The 20795-nt window shown below is 42.1% G+C and overlaps 1 protein-coding gene across 4 annotated transcripts in view; it reads right to left on the bottom strand.

Annotated features, from left to right (window-relative positions):
* Nucleotides 1–20795, bottom strand: part of RBFOX1 (RNA binding fox-1 homolog 1) — a 342829-nt gene that overhangs the window by 166948 nt on the left and 155086 nt on the right. For all 4 annotated transcript variants that reach the window (XM_063100620.1, XM_063100621.1, XM_063100622.1 and 1 more), the window contains exon 2: nucleotides 8943–9185. In XM_063100620.1, the coding sequence (XP_062956690.1) occupies nucleotides 8943–9185 (243 nt within the window). The remainder of the gene's footprint in view (nucleotides 1–8942; nucleotides 9186–20795) is intronic.

The following is a 20795-nucleotide window of genomic DNA, read 5'->3' as shown; positions in this document are numbered from 1 at the left end:
GAACTGGAACAGGAACTCTGAACTCTTTATCTAGTTTCCATTCTGCTTCTCCTGATAATGACTGAGAATGTTTATCCAGTGCCATTTTGTCCTGATCTGTCATGAGGACCTTCAGTTTTGCCCGAATCCAAGGCTGAAGCCCAGTTCTACGAAAGCACCTTAGACACACAGTCTTTGATGCTCAGAGCTCTGCCTGCTCCCCTCAGACTTATCCTAAGTTGGGCTCAGCCATGTCTTCTGGCCCACCAGGACTGGACACTCTTTGATAAGCAGGAGTTTTAGAAAAGCCAAATGGCCCTGGCATTGAGTAATGACAGCCTTTAATTTATCCTGAAAGCTATGGGCCTTTTTTTCCAAAGCAGGAGACAGAAGCATAACACTTAGGCTGAGGAGGAAACAAGAGACTGTACCTGTGTCCTTAAGTTAAATGTGATTCTTAGGAAAATAGAACTGGTGTTGACAAAACAGCTCAGCCACACTGTCATCTGAAAAGACAATTTTGAAGCCACCGAAACATGTTATTGGAGTTTGCTCAAGGCACAGGTCTCAAACAAGAGCACACTCTAAGTCTGTGATATTGAAAATATTCGGGTCTGTTGGGGCCCCTTGCAGGGTGAAGTGTGTCCTTCCCACGCAAAGCATTCCTTTCTGCAACAGCAGTCCATTCAGAGGAGTCCAGTGTGTGCCCAGGCATGCCTGGGGAATGCCTTCTGGGCTTCTAGCCCTTAAGAATTTCGGTCTTGAGTCTGATATGCCTGGTTTTGACCTCTAGCTTCTACTTATTGGCAACAATGACCTTCACTAAGTTACTTGCCTCAGATTCTGCATCTATACATGGGGTGATAACACTTCATAAACACTTTTTTTTTTTTTTTTTTGGTGGGGAAGCTCAAGATTACTTGAGATTGTGCACATAAAGTGCTTAGAACATAGTCTGACACTTACTGAATAAAAATTATTTTTTTGAGACTATTATTCCCTACTTCCCATTTTTATGTAGCTCCTCACCTTATTTTTAGACATGGCATCCTTCAATGATTTTGCCAAACTTTCAGCGTAAGTATGTGAAGCTAAAGTCCTCCACAAAGGAAAGGAACTCTCTGTGTTCAGTAACCCATCGTCTGGTGGTTGTGCAGAGGGAAGAGGAAGGAGGAGGACATGGTGGAGGAAGGGTCCAATGACCAGCTTGAGATTCTTCAGCTTGTAAGTGGTGGAACAGAGGGTCAAATCTTGGTGAATCCAGAGCCATGTTCTCTTATCTCAATTAGACAGCAGGGATAAAGAAACTAGCCTTGGGGAGAACTCTAGATCTATTGCTCTGGCTTCAGGCACTGGTCTTCTAAACCATCTGCCAAGAGACCCTGCAGAGGACAACTGCAGATTGGGGTAAGAGTCTGATATTGACACCCATCAGGGGGACATGTGCGAGAATCTCAACTATACTACTTCCAAACTCATGACGTCTTAGGCTCTTTGTCCCTTTACTTCCCCCAGCGTAAAATGTGGGTATTAATGCCATTTAAATTGGGAATATACCCAGAGGAATGGAAATCATCAAATCGAAGGTATACCTGTTCCCCAATGTTCATCGCAGCACTCTTTACAATAGCCAAGAGTTGGAACCAGCCCAAATGCCCAACATCAGATGAGTGGATACGGAAAATGTGGTACATCTACACAATGGAATACTACTCAGCTATAAAAACGAATGAAATACTGCCATTTGCAACAACATGGATGGACCTTGAGAGAATTATATTAAGTGAAACGAGTCAGGCACAGAAAGAGAAATACCACATGTTCTCACTTATTGGTGGGAGCTAAAAATTAATATATAAATTCACACACACACACACACACACACACACACAAAAAAAAAAAGGGGGGGGGGGAGAAGATATAACAACCACTATTACTTGAAGTTGATACGACAAGCAAACAGAAAGGACATTGTTGGGTGGGGGGAGGGAGAAAGGAGGGAGGTTTTGGTGATGGGGAGCAATAATCAGCCACAATGTATATTGACAAAATAAAATTAAAAAAAAAAAAAAAAAAAAGGTTTAGTGTGAGAACAAAGCAGGATGAGGATTGAAAGAGTACCTAGCATGATCTGTGTAAGATAGCAGCACTTTATCAGTAATAGTACACTTTATTTTTTCTTCTCCCTGACTCCAGACAAATCCTATAATACTTTCTTTTGTCGAAGAGAGAAAGAGCCACACCCAAGCACACAGAGTCAGAATGACCATGAGTCAAGAGTTGGCTGGTACACCATGTTGGGCAAGGCTGTGGGCAGCAGGCCTTCTCAGGTACTGCCCATGGGGGTGCAAATTGGTTCAGGCTCACTGTAGGGTAATTGATCAATGTCCATGTCTTAAATCCATGCACCTTTTAACTATTCACACACAGAGACACACAGAAATGGACAGCAAGACTGGCATCTAGTTCTTCACTGTGGCCTGACTGAGAATAACAGCAGCACAAGATGAATCCCAGAAACATTCTAGATTCTAGCAGTGAGATACCTCCGTATGTAGGAATGCACAGACAGACATGAAAATGAATGAGTAGGATCTCAAACTGTGATACAAGATGATCTCCCGGGTTGCTCACTGGTTAGCTCACTTGGTTAGAGCACAGTACTGCAACACCAAGGTCAAGGATTTGGATCCCCATACCAGCCAGCTGCCAAAACAAAAAATAAAATGATCTCCCAGATATAAAGGGTACCAGAGTGGGTACTTAGTAGATTTCAGTTCTTTTATTTTGAGAATGGAACTAGTGAGAAGTTAGAAGATATAAAGATTGAATTAGAGACAGATGATAGAGAGATAGAGACAGTGATATCGGAAGGACATCAATAGTGATATTGATAGCAATAGAGACAGAGAAGCACACATATGTTTGCATAAAACACTTCTGGAAGGAAATATGAGAGATTGGTAACTGTTGTTTCTGGCATGGAGACTAAGACCTGGGGTTGTGGGTATTAGAAAATTTTAGTTTTCATTTCATATCCTTTTGTAACATTTGACTTTTTTTTAACAACAAGCCTGAGTTATTTTAATAATGATAATAATAATAATAATAGCTAGTTAACAAAAATGAATGCACTGAGCACATTTTCCCCATACTTTAGCTATTTAACTGGTTTCAAAATCAGCTAGCATGTAAAGGGTTAAGAAAAAGCTACCATCACCAACCAATATCTTACGTTCCTCAGTCTTAACAAAATGTGGAGACACAGTTAACACTCCAGCAGGAAGCAGTTGAGGCTAAAGAACCTTCAACCACTCTTCTCCCTGTCAATAGAGCCCAGGGCTCGGGGACTTAGCTCTTGTACCTACATTCTTTCTCCCATTAGGGCTCAGTGCTAGTGAGAAAGTGGTGGGAGACGTTTAAACAAACTGCAGAGGTGTTAAAAATAGAAGTTAAGTTGCTATTGGAGATACATGGAGAATTCACCACTTGCAAATCCCTAATTATAATATGTCAAGAGTAAAATACCTTGTCAGGAGCAGTATCGAATACAATACAGTATTGGCTCTGTCAGCACAGTGATCCATGATGTGTTTGGAGGCTTACATTAAATAGAAATTCAGCAGAAAAAATGTCCTGCAGGGACTCATCTCAGTCCTTGGGGAAGTAAAAGGATGACCTGGTAAGTGTTTTCTGTCTGTATTTTACTTAGCTCTGGTTGGGAGCCCTGGGTGAAGTCTGCTTCCTTTTTACAGATTCTGCACTTTGTGTTAAATCATGTGCATATATTAGATGTTCCTGGAGCCCACCAGATGGATGAGTGTTTTCTCTTACCCAAATCCAGTTAGTTTCTCAAGAAATAATGGCCTCTACAATGGCCTTAGAATGACATTAAGCACCATGGATACATATGTCAAAAGACAGAGCTATTCCAAGTACAACACTATCCTGTGGGAAATGACTTAGGTGTTCTACCAACTTTGGTGCTAACACAGGACCATGTATCTAGGATTGGGAATACCATGATTATGTCTTACTTTGAGGTTAAATTCCTTTCATAGGAAATTCAGAACCTGGAGTGAAGAAAAGGGACACTCCGTAAATGGATGAAGAGGCAGAGACAATGAGAAAGTAAATACATCATAGACAATGTTCTCCTGATCCAGAGAAGAAAATGACAACTAAAAGTAGGTCATGGATAGCCGAAGCCTCTTCCTTTTTGACCAAAGAGATAAGTATATGTATGTAATCATGTGTAGCAGAAGACAAGATGGTCCCTCTTATGATTCCTGTACTTCCCCAGCACCAATTAAGAATATAAGTTCCAAAACTTCCTTCAGGATTAGCCACAAAGCTCACCAGCTCCAGCGTATAATGACTATCTTTCCTTTAAAACCCTCTTTAACGTTGCTGAAGAGGACAAAGAAGTCAGCTAACCAGCTTCACCACACGTTCATATTCTCCAAATTCAGGCACCCACTGACATTCAGAAACCCCAGGAACTGTCTGAGGCAGACTCCTGACATGCTTGCCCAAGTTCCAGAATCCTTTCCTTGTTTCCAAACATTTCTCACTCTTCGTCAGTAGATGAAAGCACCTTCCTACATAAGAAAATGGAGGCAATGTAGAGTGAACTCCTCATGTTAACACTTGACTTCAAGATTTCTCTCTGTCCTCACACAGTTAATCTTCCTTCTCTTCTGCTTCAAAATTAAAGTGGTTCCAAATGTTCACAGCAGCTTTATTTTTAGTGACCAGCCCAAAATGGAAAACAACCCAAACACTCATGCACTGGTAAACAGAGAGACAAATCGTGGCATATCCATGCAATGGAATATTACTCAGCAACGAAAAGGAGTGAGCTGTGACACATACAACAATATGGATGAATCTAAACTCAATCATGCTGAGTGAAAGAAGCCAGACCAAAAAAAGCACATGATGTTTGATTTATTGAAATAAAATTCTAAAAACCCCAAACTAAGCTATAGTGAAAGCAGATCAGTTGGTTGCCTGGGAATAAGGCAAAGGATGGGGAGGGAAAGATTATGAAAGGGCAAAAGAAAACTTTGGGGATAATGAATATGTTCATTTTCTTGATAGCAGTAATGGTTCCACATGTATGTACATTTGTAAAAACTTAAATTGTACATTTTCAATCTGCACAGTTTATTATACAGCAATCATATGTCAATATATTTTAAAAACTTCAAGTACTCCTTTCCTAGACTACCTGCTCCCTATCTGAACAGCCTTGGTCCTTTTCTTTTTTCATTTTCTCTGCAACACTTTGTCACTTTCTTTCCTGCATCAGTCAGTGAACCTAAATCAACTATCCTACAAACTGCATTCTCTGACCTCTTTGCTTCTTAGCTGCTACCTTTTCTTTTTCCTCTTCATTCCAAATGTGTATGATGGGCAGTGTACACAACTCCAATACACTCCACTTATTCCCTGACTCCTGGCTCCCTGGCACCTCTCCCCAGCACTCTAACAAAACTGCTTTCTCCTGGGTCTTCGGCAATGTCCAAACTGCCAGCTTCAATAATGTCTTCTCAGCAGACACCCTCCAGGCTTCCATGGCCCACACTCACCTGGTTCAACCCCAATCTGAATACCCCATTTATTCCTCATAAAATAGCTCCTTTTTCTCCAAACCCCAACACTGGGGAGCTTTCTGATGCTCTCTCCTCATCCTCTTCTTTACTCTCTACACTTGTCAAACATATCAATTCAAGCCTCTCCAGACAACTGTCTCTCCATACAGTTTCTCTGACCAGTTTCTGTCCATGTGGTACCTTTAAGGAGTTGTTCTGAAGGCCCCTTATCATTGACTCTGTTGCAACGGTCCTTATTCCATGTATTTGGGTATGGAGTGACTCAGTGGCCCAGGGCTGAGACACCCAATCCCAGTTTCAGCCACTTAATGAAGATAGTGCCATTTAAGCCAGGGAAAGAGAGGCATTCCCAGGGCTTGCATGGGATGAATCCCAGAGCCTTTCACTGGGCTGTGGGTTGGGATGACAAAAGGTCGAACTTGCAGGGACAGAGCCAGAGAACAGAGGTGAGTGCAAGGAAGTAAAGCCAGGGATAGATGCTGTTGAAATCTGATGGATGTGTGCCAAGAACCAGGCCATGTCTAACATCAACCCACCTCCTGGACCTTCTGTCCTATGAGTCAATACTTTTCTGGCTGAATTTTCTGTTACTCATAACCAGAACACTCTCTTATGTATAACCCTCTGACCACGATTTTGAGGTAGATGTCTCCAAAAGTGTTTTCTCCTGTCATCATCATAGTACATTAAAGCCTTGAAAATCCATACCCCAGAACTTGGCCCATTATTATAATTAACAGAACACAGATCCTATATTCTCTAGTGGACCAAAATCTCTCCAAGGGAAGAAAGCTTATCTGTGCACTGTTTTATCTCACGGCAGTGCCTGGGGCACTGTGGACACCCAACATGCTATTTAAATTAAACTGTGTTGATGTCTAAAGTGTTCTGTTTACAGGGCAAGGACGTTGAGCATCACAGCTCTCCAATTGGATTAGGATTTCCTTTACACGAGGCATCATTAACCCTTTCTTTTTAAATCTCATTTTATAACTCTTCTGGCTTAAATCTTTTCAGTGAGCTCCCATTGTTCCTAACATGGATTTCCAACCTCTTACTGACCCACCAAGCCTGCAGGATATATAATCCTTGATGATTGCTCAAATCATTTGCCACTGTACCCCCAAATTCCCTTCACTGTGCCCTAAACACACTGGCTTCTTTTGAGCCAGGCTGTTTTCAACCTCTGGACCATTGACTTTGATGTCCTCTTTGACTGGAGAACATTGTTTTCTTGCCTTAAATATCATCTCCTTGAAGAAATGTTCCCAGACTACCCATTTGCAGGTAGAACCCCTGTTTTTTATCTTCCCATGGCACCTGTATTTTCCTTAAGAGCATGTATCATAACTTGTAGTTCTAGAGCTGTTTGTCACATGCTCACTCTGCCTCTCATACTAAGTTACAAGAGAGAAAGATCATGTCTGCTTGGTTCAACCACACCACTGAGTATGATTCCTGACCCTAGTAGACTCTTAATAAATATTTGTAAATGAATGAATGAATGAATGAAACTTTCACAGTAGTTAGCTTAATAGATAATGTCTGATTGGAGCATTTTTTATTCCAAAAACAACCTATCCTGGTCCTACCACTGTTGATTTACACAAAATAACCAACCAACCATAAACAACGATCTGTTCGCTACAATCTGTTAATCGCCTGGTCACTAACACAACAAAAATCACCTGCTAAACCAGCAAACCCATTTAATGAGCCCATACCTGAGGTATAGCAGACGAATACAAAAAGGCAACAGCAGCACTGTTCACAACAGCTAAAAGGTAGAACCCAAATGTCCATTGGTGGATGAATGGATAAACAAAATGTGGTCTATCTATACAAAGGAATATTCAACATGAATAAACATTGACAACATTATGCTAAGTGAAAGAAGCCAGACATAAAAGGCCATATATTTTAGAATTCCATTTTTATGAAATATGCAGAAAAGGCAAATCCATACCAGAAAGCAGACAGGTGGTTGACAGGGAATGGGGGAGGGGAAAGGGGGAGTATCTGCTTAATGGGTATGGGGTTTCCTTTGGGGTGATGGAAATATTCTAGAGCTAGATAATGGTTGCACTACACTGTGAATGTACTAAATGCTACTGAATTGTGTATGCTGAAACAGTTAAAATGGTAAATTTTATGTTACATGTATTTTACCACAATAAATAAAAAAGGGAGAAAAACAAAAGAAAATTTCAAAGTGTATATTGATTTTTAAAATCTCCGAAATTATCCTCCAAATGAACAAGGTAACAAGTAGCAAAGTTGGTCAACAGTTGCTTTTACTACAGGAGATGTATCACACTTCAAACTCACAAACTTTTTCACAAATACTGGTTTTCCAGAGGCTAGAGGACTGGGGGGAAAGGCACAATTGCCTGCACCTACAGAATGTTCTAGACTAGACGCTCCATGTGCCCAATCTTCTAAAAAATCCTGCAGAACAAGTTTTCTTGAATGCAGTCCCTATAGGTCCTGTGGTATACACGTTTATTTTAGGCAGTACACAAACGAACATTGTGTAATTTTGATATAATTATTTTTGTTTAGGTTATCGTTGATTAATGGCCAATAACACTAGTTTTCTTTTATGGTGGTAATAAAATGGTCTTTTGTTTGTTTGCTTGATTGTTTTTCATCCATTTGAATGCAATGAAATCCACTCTTCTTGATGTATAAAGATACAGAACAGTTCCCTTACCCACCAAAATTCTCTTGTGCCACCCCTTGTAGTCCACACGTCTCCCTACTCTATGTCCCAGCAACAAAAAAGAAGCATATACACGACATCGTGGATGACTCTCAAAGCATTAGGCGAAGTTAAAGAAGCTGAACTCAGAGGTTTGGAGTGGGAATGTGGAGTAGCTGCAAATGGGCAGCTACAAGATTTGTTTTTAGGGTGATGGAAATGCTCCAAAATTAGTTTTTGGAGATGGTTGCACAACTCTGTAAATATTCTAAAAATCAGTGATTGTTCACTTAAAACAGGTGAATTTTATGGTATGTAAAGGCCATTAAAACTTTTTAAAAAAAGAATTCATAAGGATGACATTCTGGAACAGCAAAACTACAGAACTAGAAAAGACACGAATGCTTGCCTTTACACATACATGCAGTTCATGAAATATGCGTTGATTTGAATCAATAATAGGAAAGGATGCAGGTGGATCAGGTAACTTAGGTAAGCTGGTATGATGACGGGCTCAGGCGTTGCTTTGCTCGCTAGAGTCCCTCGGTGGATGGAGGTGAGACCCGCTGTCATTCCCAGGGCTAGGGGGCACCTGCCCCCCTTGGAGAGCACCCGCCGAGCCCCAGGGGAAAGCGCCCACTTACTGTGGCGGTGCCGGAGACGGTCTGCGCGCTCGTGTCCGCGGCGCTCTGCTCGGAGTGCGACTGGGCGGGAGGGTACAGGTTTAACGTGTGCTCGGGGACGGTGGTCTGGCCCGTGTACTCTGGCGCGGGGTGGGGGTGAGGGGCCGTGTATTCCGCGGGGATGCCGTTCTGAGGGGGAGCGAACTGGGCCGAAGCGTAAGGCTGGGCCATCGTGTCAGGGGCGGCTGCTGCTTCTTGATTACCCTGAAAAATCAAACGCGGGAGAGGAAGATAAATCCATGAGCAGCAGCAAGCAGAACCTTCCCCCCACACCCAAGGATTCCTGTTCCTCGGACACTTTAAAGGTGCCAGCGTAGTGCTACTAGCTTCTGACGGACCAATCCCAGGTCATCTTCACCAGACCCTACAAGAAAATAGGAACCATCATTTACCCCCATTTTACAGATGCAGAAACTGAGGCTCAGAAAGATGAGGTCACTTTCCCCAAGTCACCCAGCCTAATATTCAAAGACTGTCCTGCTGGATGGGGTTTTTCTGGCAAATCCTTCTTATTTCATTCCCGTTTTGGAAGTTGTGAGCATTTAGTTGTGTACAGTGACAGCAGAACCTTGATTTGATACTTAAAGTGCCGAGAGAGATTAAATTGAATGTGTGTGTTCTTGAGAGGAGAGAAGGTTCATATAAGCATTTGAATTTAATCAAAGTTTTATGTGACTTGGCTCACATAATGGGATGGGGGAGGGTCCTTTTACTGGTCCCAATGTCTGTGAGGCGAGTGTGTGTGTGTGTGTGTGTGTGTGTGTGTGTGTGTGTGTGTGTGTGTGTGTGTGTGTGTGTGTTCCCAGCGCCAATATAAAGCAGCTAATAAAAATTCAGGGCCTAATTTGGTCAACAACGGTCCTCTGTGATATTCCCATTTTAAGCATTTCTGCAAAATGTTGGACTTTACGCTCAGCCTCATTAGTCAATCCCTCTCCCCCTTAACCCCTTGGTTTATTTTATTTATTTTTTTATAAGCACAGAGTATTATATAACAATTCACCCTTCAGATCTAGGCAAAACAGGCAGTATGATAATTACTGTCAAGGCAAAAGAATTAAAAAAAGAAAAACTTGAATTCAAATGCTTCCGTTTCAGGAAACATCTCTCTCTCTCTCCACCTCCACCCTCAAAACTCTCCCACCCTATGTGCGCACGTGCACACACACACACACACACACACACACACAGAGAGAGAGAGAGAGAGAGAGAGAGAGAGAGAGAGAAGGCATAAGAAACTGTAAACCAGAGGTTCGAATTTTCCATGGTCTCAAGACATGGGATTGCAGGGTAAGAAAGAGAGAGAGAGAGGGAGAAAAAAAGCTTAGGAATTAAGCACACCAAATAGCCACCTCTCCTATTGTCTGTGGTCAATTAAATATGACCTAAGCCCTCGTATAATGGGCTCACATCTCCTCTGTACCCGCCACCAACATTTGAGAACCTTTTGTGCTAAAGCAACCTGAGCTCAGCAAAAACAGGATGACACGGGGCTGGAGGTGGGGGGGACTTTGTTCTCAGAGTTGCACACAGAGCTGGTGCGTTTGTTTGGAGGAGACCTTAATTAGAATGTTAAAGATGACACTTTGAGGAGAGCTAAGCTTAGGATAAGTTTAAAACATTTTACAAGTGAAAACATTCCCATCAGGCTCTTTCCTCCTCCAGACTAATGTCTCCAAATGTCTGTGCCACTAGAAACAAAAATGCACAAATGTTTCTCTCTCTCTCTCTCTCTCTCTCTCTCTCTCTCTAACATTTCTCCCTAGATTTTGAGGCTGTGGAGTGTCTGCCTATGCCAAGGCTGGATCGCTATATATGAATTGTTAACCCTGTCTGTCCTTGGGAAATCACAGAGGGCATTTATTGTCATTGCCTATCAGCTTCTACAAGGAGAACACCCCTGTTTCCTTTTGGGGGACACTCCTGCTTTTGGCCTCATGGTGCAGATGTAGCTGAATATAGCCTCTGGTTACTGCTAGCTACAGTCATGTGACCCCAGCCTGGGCAATCAGAAGGTTCCGCTATCACAATCACAGAGATTTGGTTCATGCCCATCTAACTAGTGAACCAGTTAGTAAGGTAAGCCCTAGTCATTGCACAGAGTCCTAGTTACTCTGGAATTTTGCTTCAGCTTGGAGGAAGAAGTTTTCTTTCCACTGTGATTGGCAGCTGCAAAAATAATCTAAGCCTGAAGCTGCCAAGAACTGCCACTTGAAGACGACCTGCCTACAGGTGAAGCCAACCCAGGGGAACATGGAGCCATGAAATTGAGAAACAGAAAGGTTTCAACTGAGGCCTGGTGACATCATTTGAAAACTTGGATCCAGCTTTACCTGCAGTTAGTAGCACCCCTGCTTGTTTTAATTACACAAGTCAGGAAATGTCTTACTTTTTAACAGCTTTATTGAGATATTATTAATGTAAAAATGGTATGTATTTAAGGTACATAACTTAATGTTTTGGTAGATGTATGTGTTGTGAAATGATCACAACATTTCAGCTAATTAACATATCTAAAACCTCTATATAGTTACCATTTGCGTGTGCGCGCATGTGTGGTGAGATTTAATTTAAGATCTGTCATCTTAGCACATTTCAAGTATACGATATAATATTTTTAACTACCATTCTCTTGCTGTACTTAGATCCCCAGAATTTATTCATCTTGTAAAACTGAAACTTTGTACCCTTTGTTGTATTTTTTCTTGCTAGCTTTTCTGTTACTTAACTACCAAAAGGACATTGACTAATACAAAAAAGAAAAAAAGTCCTCTGTTGCTTTATAACTCAACCACCCTCTTCTTCTTTTCCTGGGCTATTCAAAGAACATATTCCATAGCAATGACACTTTTCTATGGCTGATGAGAAGACCCAGAAATGCTGAGATCTTGAGAACTGTCCAAAGGGAAATTTGTTGTGTCACAATCGGCTTCTGGCCAAAGGTCTGTTTCAGTCTCTCTGACCTTCCATCTGACCCATTTCTGGACTGAAAGATAGATTTGTGAAAACTCCAGGTGTGGCCTCATAGGGAGTGCATAATGATCACATAAGCAACAAATGATACAGACACGGTCACACAAAGACGAAGGGTTCCCTCCTCTACCTCCACCAGAAAATATGAGTGCTTTCCCCAGCAACACAGGTGGCCTTTCATTACTGTGGGGTAATCTCAGGAAGAGGGAATCAGTCCCACAAGCTCCGGCAAAAAAGCAAGGGCTCTCTGCTAGGATCTCCCTGCTAGCTCTCTCTCTATCAGAAGAAGGGCTTGGCCCTCAGGAAGCCTATGATCACTTAAGGGAGAAGTAGAGTTCCATTTTGTCAACCCTATCGAGTCTTCACGTTCACTGTCCCCCTCTGCTTGGAAAGGCTCCCCTACTCCCTTGCCTGTCTTGTCCTTATTCAGGTCAAGATCAAAAGCTGCCTCCTCCAGAAAGCCTTCCTTGACTCTTAAACTGGGTCAGTTGCCCATCTTCGATGCTCTACCAAAGGTTGTGGTCACATGTCACATAACCCCAAGCACTGTTGCTGCCTGTTTATTTGTCTGTGAGCTCCCAGAGTCTGGGGTGCTGTGATTCATTTCCTGTTCCATCTCCAGGAACCAGCAGCCTGCTAACTGCAAGGCAGACATTGATAATAATTTGCTAAATGAATATATGCCTGAAAAATGAACTCTGGGCTCTATAAAGCTTAATCTGGCAGTAGGAGATTAGTGGGGTGGGGTGAGTAGGAGAGGAAATGGCAAATGACTCAGGCAGCAAATCTGGCCCACTGCTTTTATTTGTCAATAAAGTTTTATTGGGACACAGCCATTCTCATTTGTTGACTTATTGCCTATGGCTGCTTTTGTGCTATAACAGTAGAGTTGAATAGTTGTGACAGAGACTGCATGGCCCACAAATCCTAAACTATTTACTATTTGGTCCTTTGCAGAAAAAAGTTTTCTCATGACTAAGGCAGAATATAATTAGATATGGGGACACAAGTTAAGAAGCCATCATTGCATAAATAGCTTAGGCAGAAAATATAGCTGTCAGTGAAGCAGGAAGAGAGAGAAAGGGTGTGTATTCCATCTAAAATAAGGAGGGGCGATCTCAGCTCATCTTGAAGATGGGCAGTGTTAAGGATAGTACAAAAAGAGTGAGTCAGAATTTCTTTTGGAATTTGCCCTCCGTCACCAGATCTTTGATTTGTAGACACACATGTGGACACACACAGGCTTTAAGCCAAGCAGAAGTGGGCTTCAAAGATCCGTGACAACTTCAGACTTCTATGCTCCATAAGAAACGCAGCCCCTTTCTCCTTGCCTGTGCTCAGCAGACCACTTAGTGAGTGCTGGGCACTGTGCTGGGTGCTTTCCATCAGTAATTGTTAAACAGACATCACTGCAACCCAGGGGACATTAGGCGATAACTGGAGACATTTTCAGTTGTCACAACTGAGGGAGGATGTGCTACTGGTATCTAGTGGGTGGAGACCAGAGATGCTGCTAAACACCCTCTAGTGTACAGGACAGCCCCCCCACCTCCAAAGGATTATCCAGCTCCAAATGTTAACAGTGGCGAGGTCTAGTATCCCTTCCTTGCATGCATGGCATCTCTAATCCCACTTTACTTTGTAGTCGACAATGCTCCCGCCCAGAACTGGGAAATAATTATGCAAGGTCACAGCCACAGGTAGTTCTTAGGGAAGCCAGGAGTTGAATCAAAAATCTGTATCTATCCTGCACCAAGGCATCTCCCATCTGGCAAGAGAACAACCTGGTGGGGAAGTTGGTTCTCATTTTTAAATAAACAAACCCTCTCTATCACATACACCATGGCCCCAAGACCTGTTTTCCACCTGTTGGTGTGTTGCCCCTGTAGGGAAGTCAGGCACCAGCATTTTCATTTGCCAAATTAGGTGGGTGGCCCTTGGCAAGAGGTAGGACACACCCTGGGAAGCCTCTGTACCATCTCAAGCCTGAGGCCTGGCTTCAGAATGCTCTGAGGTGAACCGAGGAAAGGCAAGGGCCAACTGTAGGTGTCACAGAACCAGGGAAAACCACCCACCTGTACCAAGATTTGTGTCATTCTGGCAAACACAGGGCATCGCACTCTAGGGGCTGCGCCAATAGTAGTTAAGGAGCCTACTGTGAACATCCAGATACAGGAAGCTCTAGATTTCATCCTGTACCTGGAGTTTCCAAACAGATGTTGGTGGGACCCCCTACAGTTACTTATTAACACTGACAGCCATTCCAGAGAGACCCTAATTACTATTCCCAACATTTGCACTTTAGGCTAATTACAGCTAATATTTAATTAAGATCATTGTACTTCCTATGGAATTATTTTTCACCTTCAGATGGCTTCTGAGATGTCTTCGTTTCCTTCCTAGTGATGTTTCTGGATTCTTAACTTGGCTGAAATGTATTTTCTGGAAAAATACATCAACATTAAGGGCACCCTTTCCACTCCTGGTCACGGCAAATCCTGGCACATGAACAGGCTCCTGGTTGAAAGCTGAAGCCAACTTCATGTAGGTGACAGGGACGGGCAAAATTATTTGGAGCATTCTGGCTAGACATTCCCTCATTTGCAGAAGCTGCCTTCTTTCTTCTACTCTAGTGTCAAACCTCCACCTTCCCCTAAATACGTGGAATGAGCAGAGGGATTCTGATGTTTGCAAAGTCAGGGTGCTTGTGGGTGTCTGTAGTTGATGGGGAGGGTGACTCAGTCTTACAAGTGTCCCTCACATCATCCAGTAAGTGCCTGAAGAGCTTTTGTACACAATGCTTGAAGAGCTTTTGCACACTTAATTTTCAGTGCCTGGACTTTCTTGGGCTGCTGCTAAATGCACAAATGGGGAGTGGGGGGAAGACAAGATCTCATATTTTAAAACCCACTGTTGGCACTACAGAACTGAGTAGAAGCTTGAAAAAAAGAACATTTATTAGGATAGATGCAAAAGAAATTTCCTTTTCCTCATACACCAAAACTCTCGGTCAATTTAGGACAACTCAACAACAGCATAATAATGTGCAACCCCGTCATTAGCCAAGACACCCCAATGGGTAGATTTCACTCCGCTCACTGAGAGCAAAAGGATTATTAAAATGTAACCAAGTCTGATTCCTAAATGCAAAAAAAAAAGTCATTTCAATTTAAATATTTTACTGAAGCATGAAATAGCCAGGATATTATTGCTATTTTAAAGACAAACACTATAATCTAACTGTTAGCATAGTGTGTCGACTCTGTTGTGTACATACCTTCAGAGAGCCACTCCTCTGATGAAAGAGAATTTCCTTGATTACTGAAACATACTGCACCCTTACTTTTCTTTCTGAGGTGGGCTCAGGAGACAGTCAAGAGAAAAATCCAAGTCTTTTATTTTCAGACATCCCCCTTCTCCCATTCATTGCCCAGTGTGACTTAATCAAGTAGTTTGGGGAAACTACTAAGAGAACAAAGGGTGTAGCCTGTTAGACTTTGCAGAATATTTTGGCTCAAAATCTAATGCAAACCACATTTTCAACAAAGAAATAGTCTTTACGTGGCAGAGCACAAAATGGGTCTATTCTTTTCAATGTAACTACCTTAACAGAGAGGCAAAAGCACCTGCTTTCACAGCTGCCAAGGTGGACTTTCGAATAATCAAGTATTTTCCTGTGTGTGCACCTGTGCGTGTACACGCCCCCAGCTTTACAGTCTAACTTCTTTAGTGCCCCTGCCCTTTTGCTTCTCAAATTTATTTGTCCCCAGTCTATTTCTGGCCCTGAAAAACCTCTTCTGGCCTAAACATAGTCCTTATAATGAAGAAATGCACAGGGAATTGTGAAGACCTAATAAGCCAGCCAATTGTGTCTACCCACACAGCCAAGGAAATCAGTGACTCCTGCAACAGGACCACCTCAACCCCCAACAAGGACTGGCTTGAGGAAAATATCCATGCTTGGTGATTGCCTGCAGTTTTCAATGTTGCTGACAGTTTGTTTTACTTTAGTTTAGTGGCATGGTCTACTCTACTTCTCTGGCAAGAAATTGCGCATATTCAGAGAAATCCTCTTCTGCTGAACTAAAATGAGTTAATCTGCATCACGCCCCAGGGGCACTGAAACAAAGAAGAAAAATGCAAAATTACACTATTAACCTACTGGTTCTGAGACCAGCTCAGTTCCACACATCAAGCAGAAAGTGCACACACACACACACACACACACACACACACACACACACACTCTCTCTCTCTCTCTCCACTGAGACTCCTCTCCTTTCCTTTTTTCCTCGGGCATGATTCAAGCAAACTACGTACTGCAGAGAACACAGGCTTAACACAAGGAAAGGCTTCAGCTTAATTCAAATCATAGTTTTGAGTGAAAAATTAAATGGAAAAAAAAATACCTGCTGTACCATCCTGCTTCCTTTCTCCTCCATAAACTTAGCAGCTGTTCTAGTCCCACACCACAAAGCATCTGCCCAATGCAAGCCTCAATTAGGAGCGAGGGTGTACACGCCGTGCGATGGGTGGATGATCTGGGTGTCGATGGAGGGGGGCTGAGGCCGCCTGGCTGACCTCCCCCTCAACATCTGACTGCTCCCTAAACCAACCCCAGATGGGACTCTTTCTGCAAACAGGGCCTCGCCCATCAATCACAGCTCGCTCCTCCTCTGGTTCCTGCTCTCAGTTTCAGAGTGCACCACTGAGCAGATGATTATATAGAGGAGGAGGGAAGGAAAAAGAAAAAAAAAAAACCCACGGCATTTGACTACATTAATAGCTGTTTAAAAAACATTAGAAATGCTAGTCTGTGCATTGCCTGGAGCTGGAATTTTTCATTACTAAACTAAATATATGGTATGCCAAGTTTAAAATCCACCAAGGAGCTTACTACTACCTTATTTTTTTTTAAAAGAGGGGTGGGGGAATATATTGGGGTAGCAGGAGAAGATATAGATTAGTGATGAAGAATGCCGAGAGAGAGAGAGAGAGAGAGAGAGAGAGAGAGAGAGAGAGAGAGAGAGAGATGGCCATAGGTAAATAAAAAAAATACTGTGAGGATATCAGAGAGAAAGAATTTATAGTAAAACTGTGGTTAACTATGAAATGATCTTAAAATACTGTAGCTGATGATTACTTAGGAGATTTTGAAATCCAGCTCCTTTGCCGACTAGCTGTGTGATCTTAGACAAGTTGTTCCAATACTTTTTGCTTCAGTTTCATGGGGACAATGATGAGTGACTTTTCAGTGTCATTGTGAGGATCAAATTACAGGAAAGGAAACACACAAGAGGCCTGGCTTATAGTAGGCATTGTATAAACGAATTCATTCATTCACATTCAGTGAAATAGCAAAAGAAATCCCAACCTGACCCTTCCCTATAGATCTTGTAGTTAAGCACGGCAGCAGGAGTTCAAGAAAGAAACCCACAGATGACCGCTAAATCCCAACGGTGATCAACGCTATGAAGGAAAAGTATAGGAGTCTTGCTTTCTCCTTTTTAAAAACTTTTCCCTCTTCCTTGCTTACTGTTTTTCCTCTCCCAATGAGCAAAAATAAAACCTTGTACAAAAAATTCCCCAGTGAAACCCCACCTCAGAGCCAAATGCAGCCTCTTTATTTAAAGCTGTCAATACTTTGTTCTTCCTTTATTATTAAAACGACAACAATCAGAGTGAACTGTCAAAACAATTTCAGTTTTTATTTGGTCATGTGTTTCTTGCCACTCATTGAGGGAGAGGTTTTAAGAGTCCAATCCACCCTGGCCACGGACAGCTGCTTATCTCTGAGACTCCTTGCTAGGAGAAGAGAGATCTTGCAAGACTGGAGGGAATGGATGGGTTATCTGAGGTGATTAAACTTGTAATTAAATTGTATAACAGAGGAGGAGGTGAGGGCAGAAGAGGCTGCCTGGAAGAATTCAACCTTCCTGATGGTTTTCCTGCAGGTACCAGTTCAGGTAGCCCCTGGGTGATTTTTTAAAAAAATTCCCATCTCCCCAAGGTTGGAGAGAAAATCTGGGTAAACAGTACTTGTGCCATGCTTACATTTCTACTTGCAATCACACCCTGGGGATATCTCCAATGCAGCAGGTAGTCAGGGTTGAAACAAGCAGTCCTTTCAGGTTCCTTAAGGAGATGTGCCAGCTTCCCTCTCTAAACTGCATAACCACAGAGGACCAGAGGTCCTTCCTTGTAAGACTCCAGCTCACTATGTGGGGACAGCAAATATTCTCATGAGTCATAATCTCCTTGTCCTCAGTGATTACTGAAAAGCCAAACTGCTGTCCTTCAACTTGGGAAAGAGACCAAGACAAACAAATTTCTTGGTGAAAGTGCTAACATTCTAGGGAATGATAGAAAAAATACTCACTAACAAACAACCTAAATATAGAAAAGAGTTTTGGGTGCAAACAATTAGAGAGATTCAATAGGACATTGGTTCTTAATCAGTGGGGCGAGTTACTTGGGTATTGTTTTATAAAAAATCAGATGCCAGGGCTGTGCCCCAGATCTACTGCTCAGAATCTCTGAGGGTGGGATTCAGACATGAGAACTGTCAAAATGTGCCCCAAGTGTCATCACACCAACATCCTTTAAGTGAAATAAACTATATTACGTGGGAAAAGTATAGAACAGTTAGTATTATTTCCTGAAGCCTTTACTTAGGTGAATTGGGTTGCAACGTAAAATCTTTCATGGATTGCAGTTAAAATAAAGGAAATAAAAAACACTATGTTAGGGAATTTCTGGTTTGTTACCAGCTAATCTTTTAATACTGTGACTGTAGAGTCAGAGTCTCATAATGAGAAATCAGGAGCATAATGATGGAATTATTGGCAAGTCATTTAACCTTCATGTGCCTCTGTTTCCTTATTTATAAAATATAAATACTGATACATACTCTTTTTCCCAGTGACACTCTTATGATGCTGTAGGGAGAAAATCGGCAGGAATGTGTTTTATAATCTAGAAAGTTCTATAAGCCCTCATGTCTCATTGTGGGCATAAAATTGGTTCCCCATGAAGTCCAGGGAAATTCTCCTCTGGAGAATGCAGGGAGAAGTAAGGTGCGTTGGACTCTCACCTCTTGTTATGTCTGGCTATTAACACTCACAGTGTCCCCCATGAGGTAGACATGATGGTCCCTTTCACAGATAAGAAAAGTGAGGTGCTTAAACAAGTGAAAAAATAGTTCCCAATACAAGGGTGCTTGAAAAAGTTCACAGAAAAATAGAACTGAAAGATAACGTGAATCTTTCCACGAACTTTGTGAAGTGCCCTCATATATGGGAACCGGTACATTAGTAAGCAGGAGAACCAGAATTTTAACCTGATCTGGTCTTGTCAAAGAATTCCTGTTACTGACTCCATACTGAGATAGAAATGGAGATGGTGTTGATGATAATGATGGTGATGGCGATGATGATGGTGAGAAACCTTTTCTTGAGCACCAACTGTATACTAATCATTGTTTTAAGCACTGAGGATACAAAATTCAACAAAGCAGCATTGCCTACTGATACGGTACATACAGTTATTCTCTTTTTCAAAGGAGATGGAGTTACTTGCTTATATTAACACAACTAATAAGTAGTAATTACCCAAATCTGTCACATTCCTATGTTCTATATTCTTAAATAGCTGGAGATAAATTAAAATAGGACCTCATTTAGGTAAACACACAAACCTGAGATCCCTTAACCATGCCAGCTTACAGAAGAGCATCTCTTGAACAAAGAACTCTGTAGTTATCCTGAGGCCACAATTCACAAAAACAAACAAATAACAAAGATAACAAGAATCCATGTCACAGATTCTAGTGAAAGTAATCTGTGTTACTGCACTTGCCTGGCCTTGACAGGGAAGCACAGAGAGAAAAGATGGAAGCCATCATGCCACAGCTGACAAACACCAGCCCCAGAAACACGCACCAGCTGGGTGGGCGGCAGGCTTTACAACGATGAGGTGTCATGTTTGCAAAATGTTCCATCCTGATTTTCCATTTGGAGTTACAGAAGGCAACGTAGAGGTTGTTTTTCTCAACTCCTTAAAAGTTCGTGACAATCAAATATTTATGACACTTTGTACAAATCAGGGACCTGGATATGGTTGCTTCTGAGGTGATATTTCCAAAGGGAAATAAATGCACTTGTCTCATAAAAAATTAGCAGCCTCAGGAGCATGTGAAGTTAACAGCCAACAGCATCAGGCACTTAGGAGATGGGTTTTCTCAATAAGCCCACCTTTGCCTCAGGGTCTCAGAGGACCCTGCTTTGTCCTTTAAGAGCCATGTCAAAGTTCAACATTATATGCACATTTTGATGTCTGTCTCCAACTAGAGTGTAAACTCCATGAGTACAGAAGCCTCCTCTGATGTGTTTTTCATCACTGTTGCCACAAGCATCTGAGTGTCTGATGCACAAATGTGCACATGTACACAGAAGCAGTCAAAATGTTTTGTTGGATAAAAGTGAATCTCAAGCTAGTCCCTTTATCCCTACTATCACTGAGACATTCTCCAACTCAATCAGCATCTCAGGACACTGAGAACAAGGTCAAAACCATGCACTGTTTCTCTGCATTGCTGAAAAAAGTGCTCCCATGAGAATACTGAATGTTTCTTGTTGGAAAGCCATGCCGCATAGAACTCCACCTGTCTATGTGATGAACTAGCTGCAAATGCCTTGTTATTGTCTGTTATCAATACAACGTAACAGCCAGAGCAGTTGTTATTCATTGAGTACCTTCTATGTATCAGACAATGTTAGTCACTTTATATACGTTATCTAACATCATCTCCACAGGAGCTATACAAGTTCAGTAAGCTTATTT

The sequence above is a fragment of the Cynocephalus volans genome, chromosome 6 (genome assembly GCF_027409185.1).
Source record: "Cynocephalus volans isolate mCynVol1 chromosome 6, mCynVol1.pri, whole genome shotgun sequence".
In the NCBI taxonomy this organism is placed as follows: Eukaryota; Metazoa; Chordata; class Mammalia; order Dermoptera; family Cynocephalidae; genus Cynocephalus; species Cynocephalus volans.
This window is presented reverse-complemented; position numbering and strand designations above follow the sequence as displayed.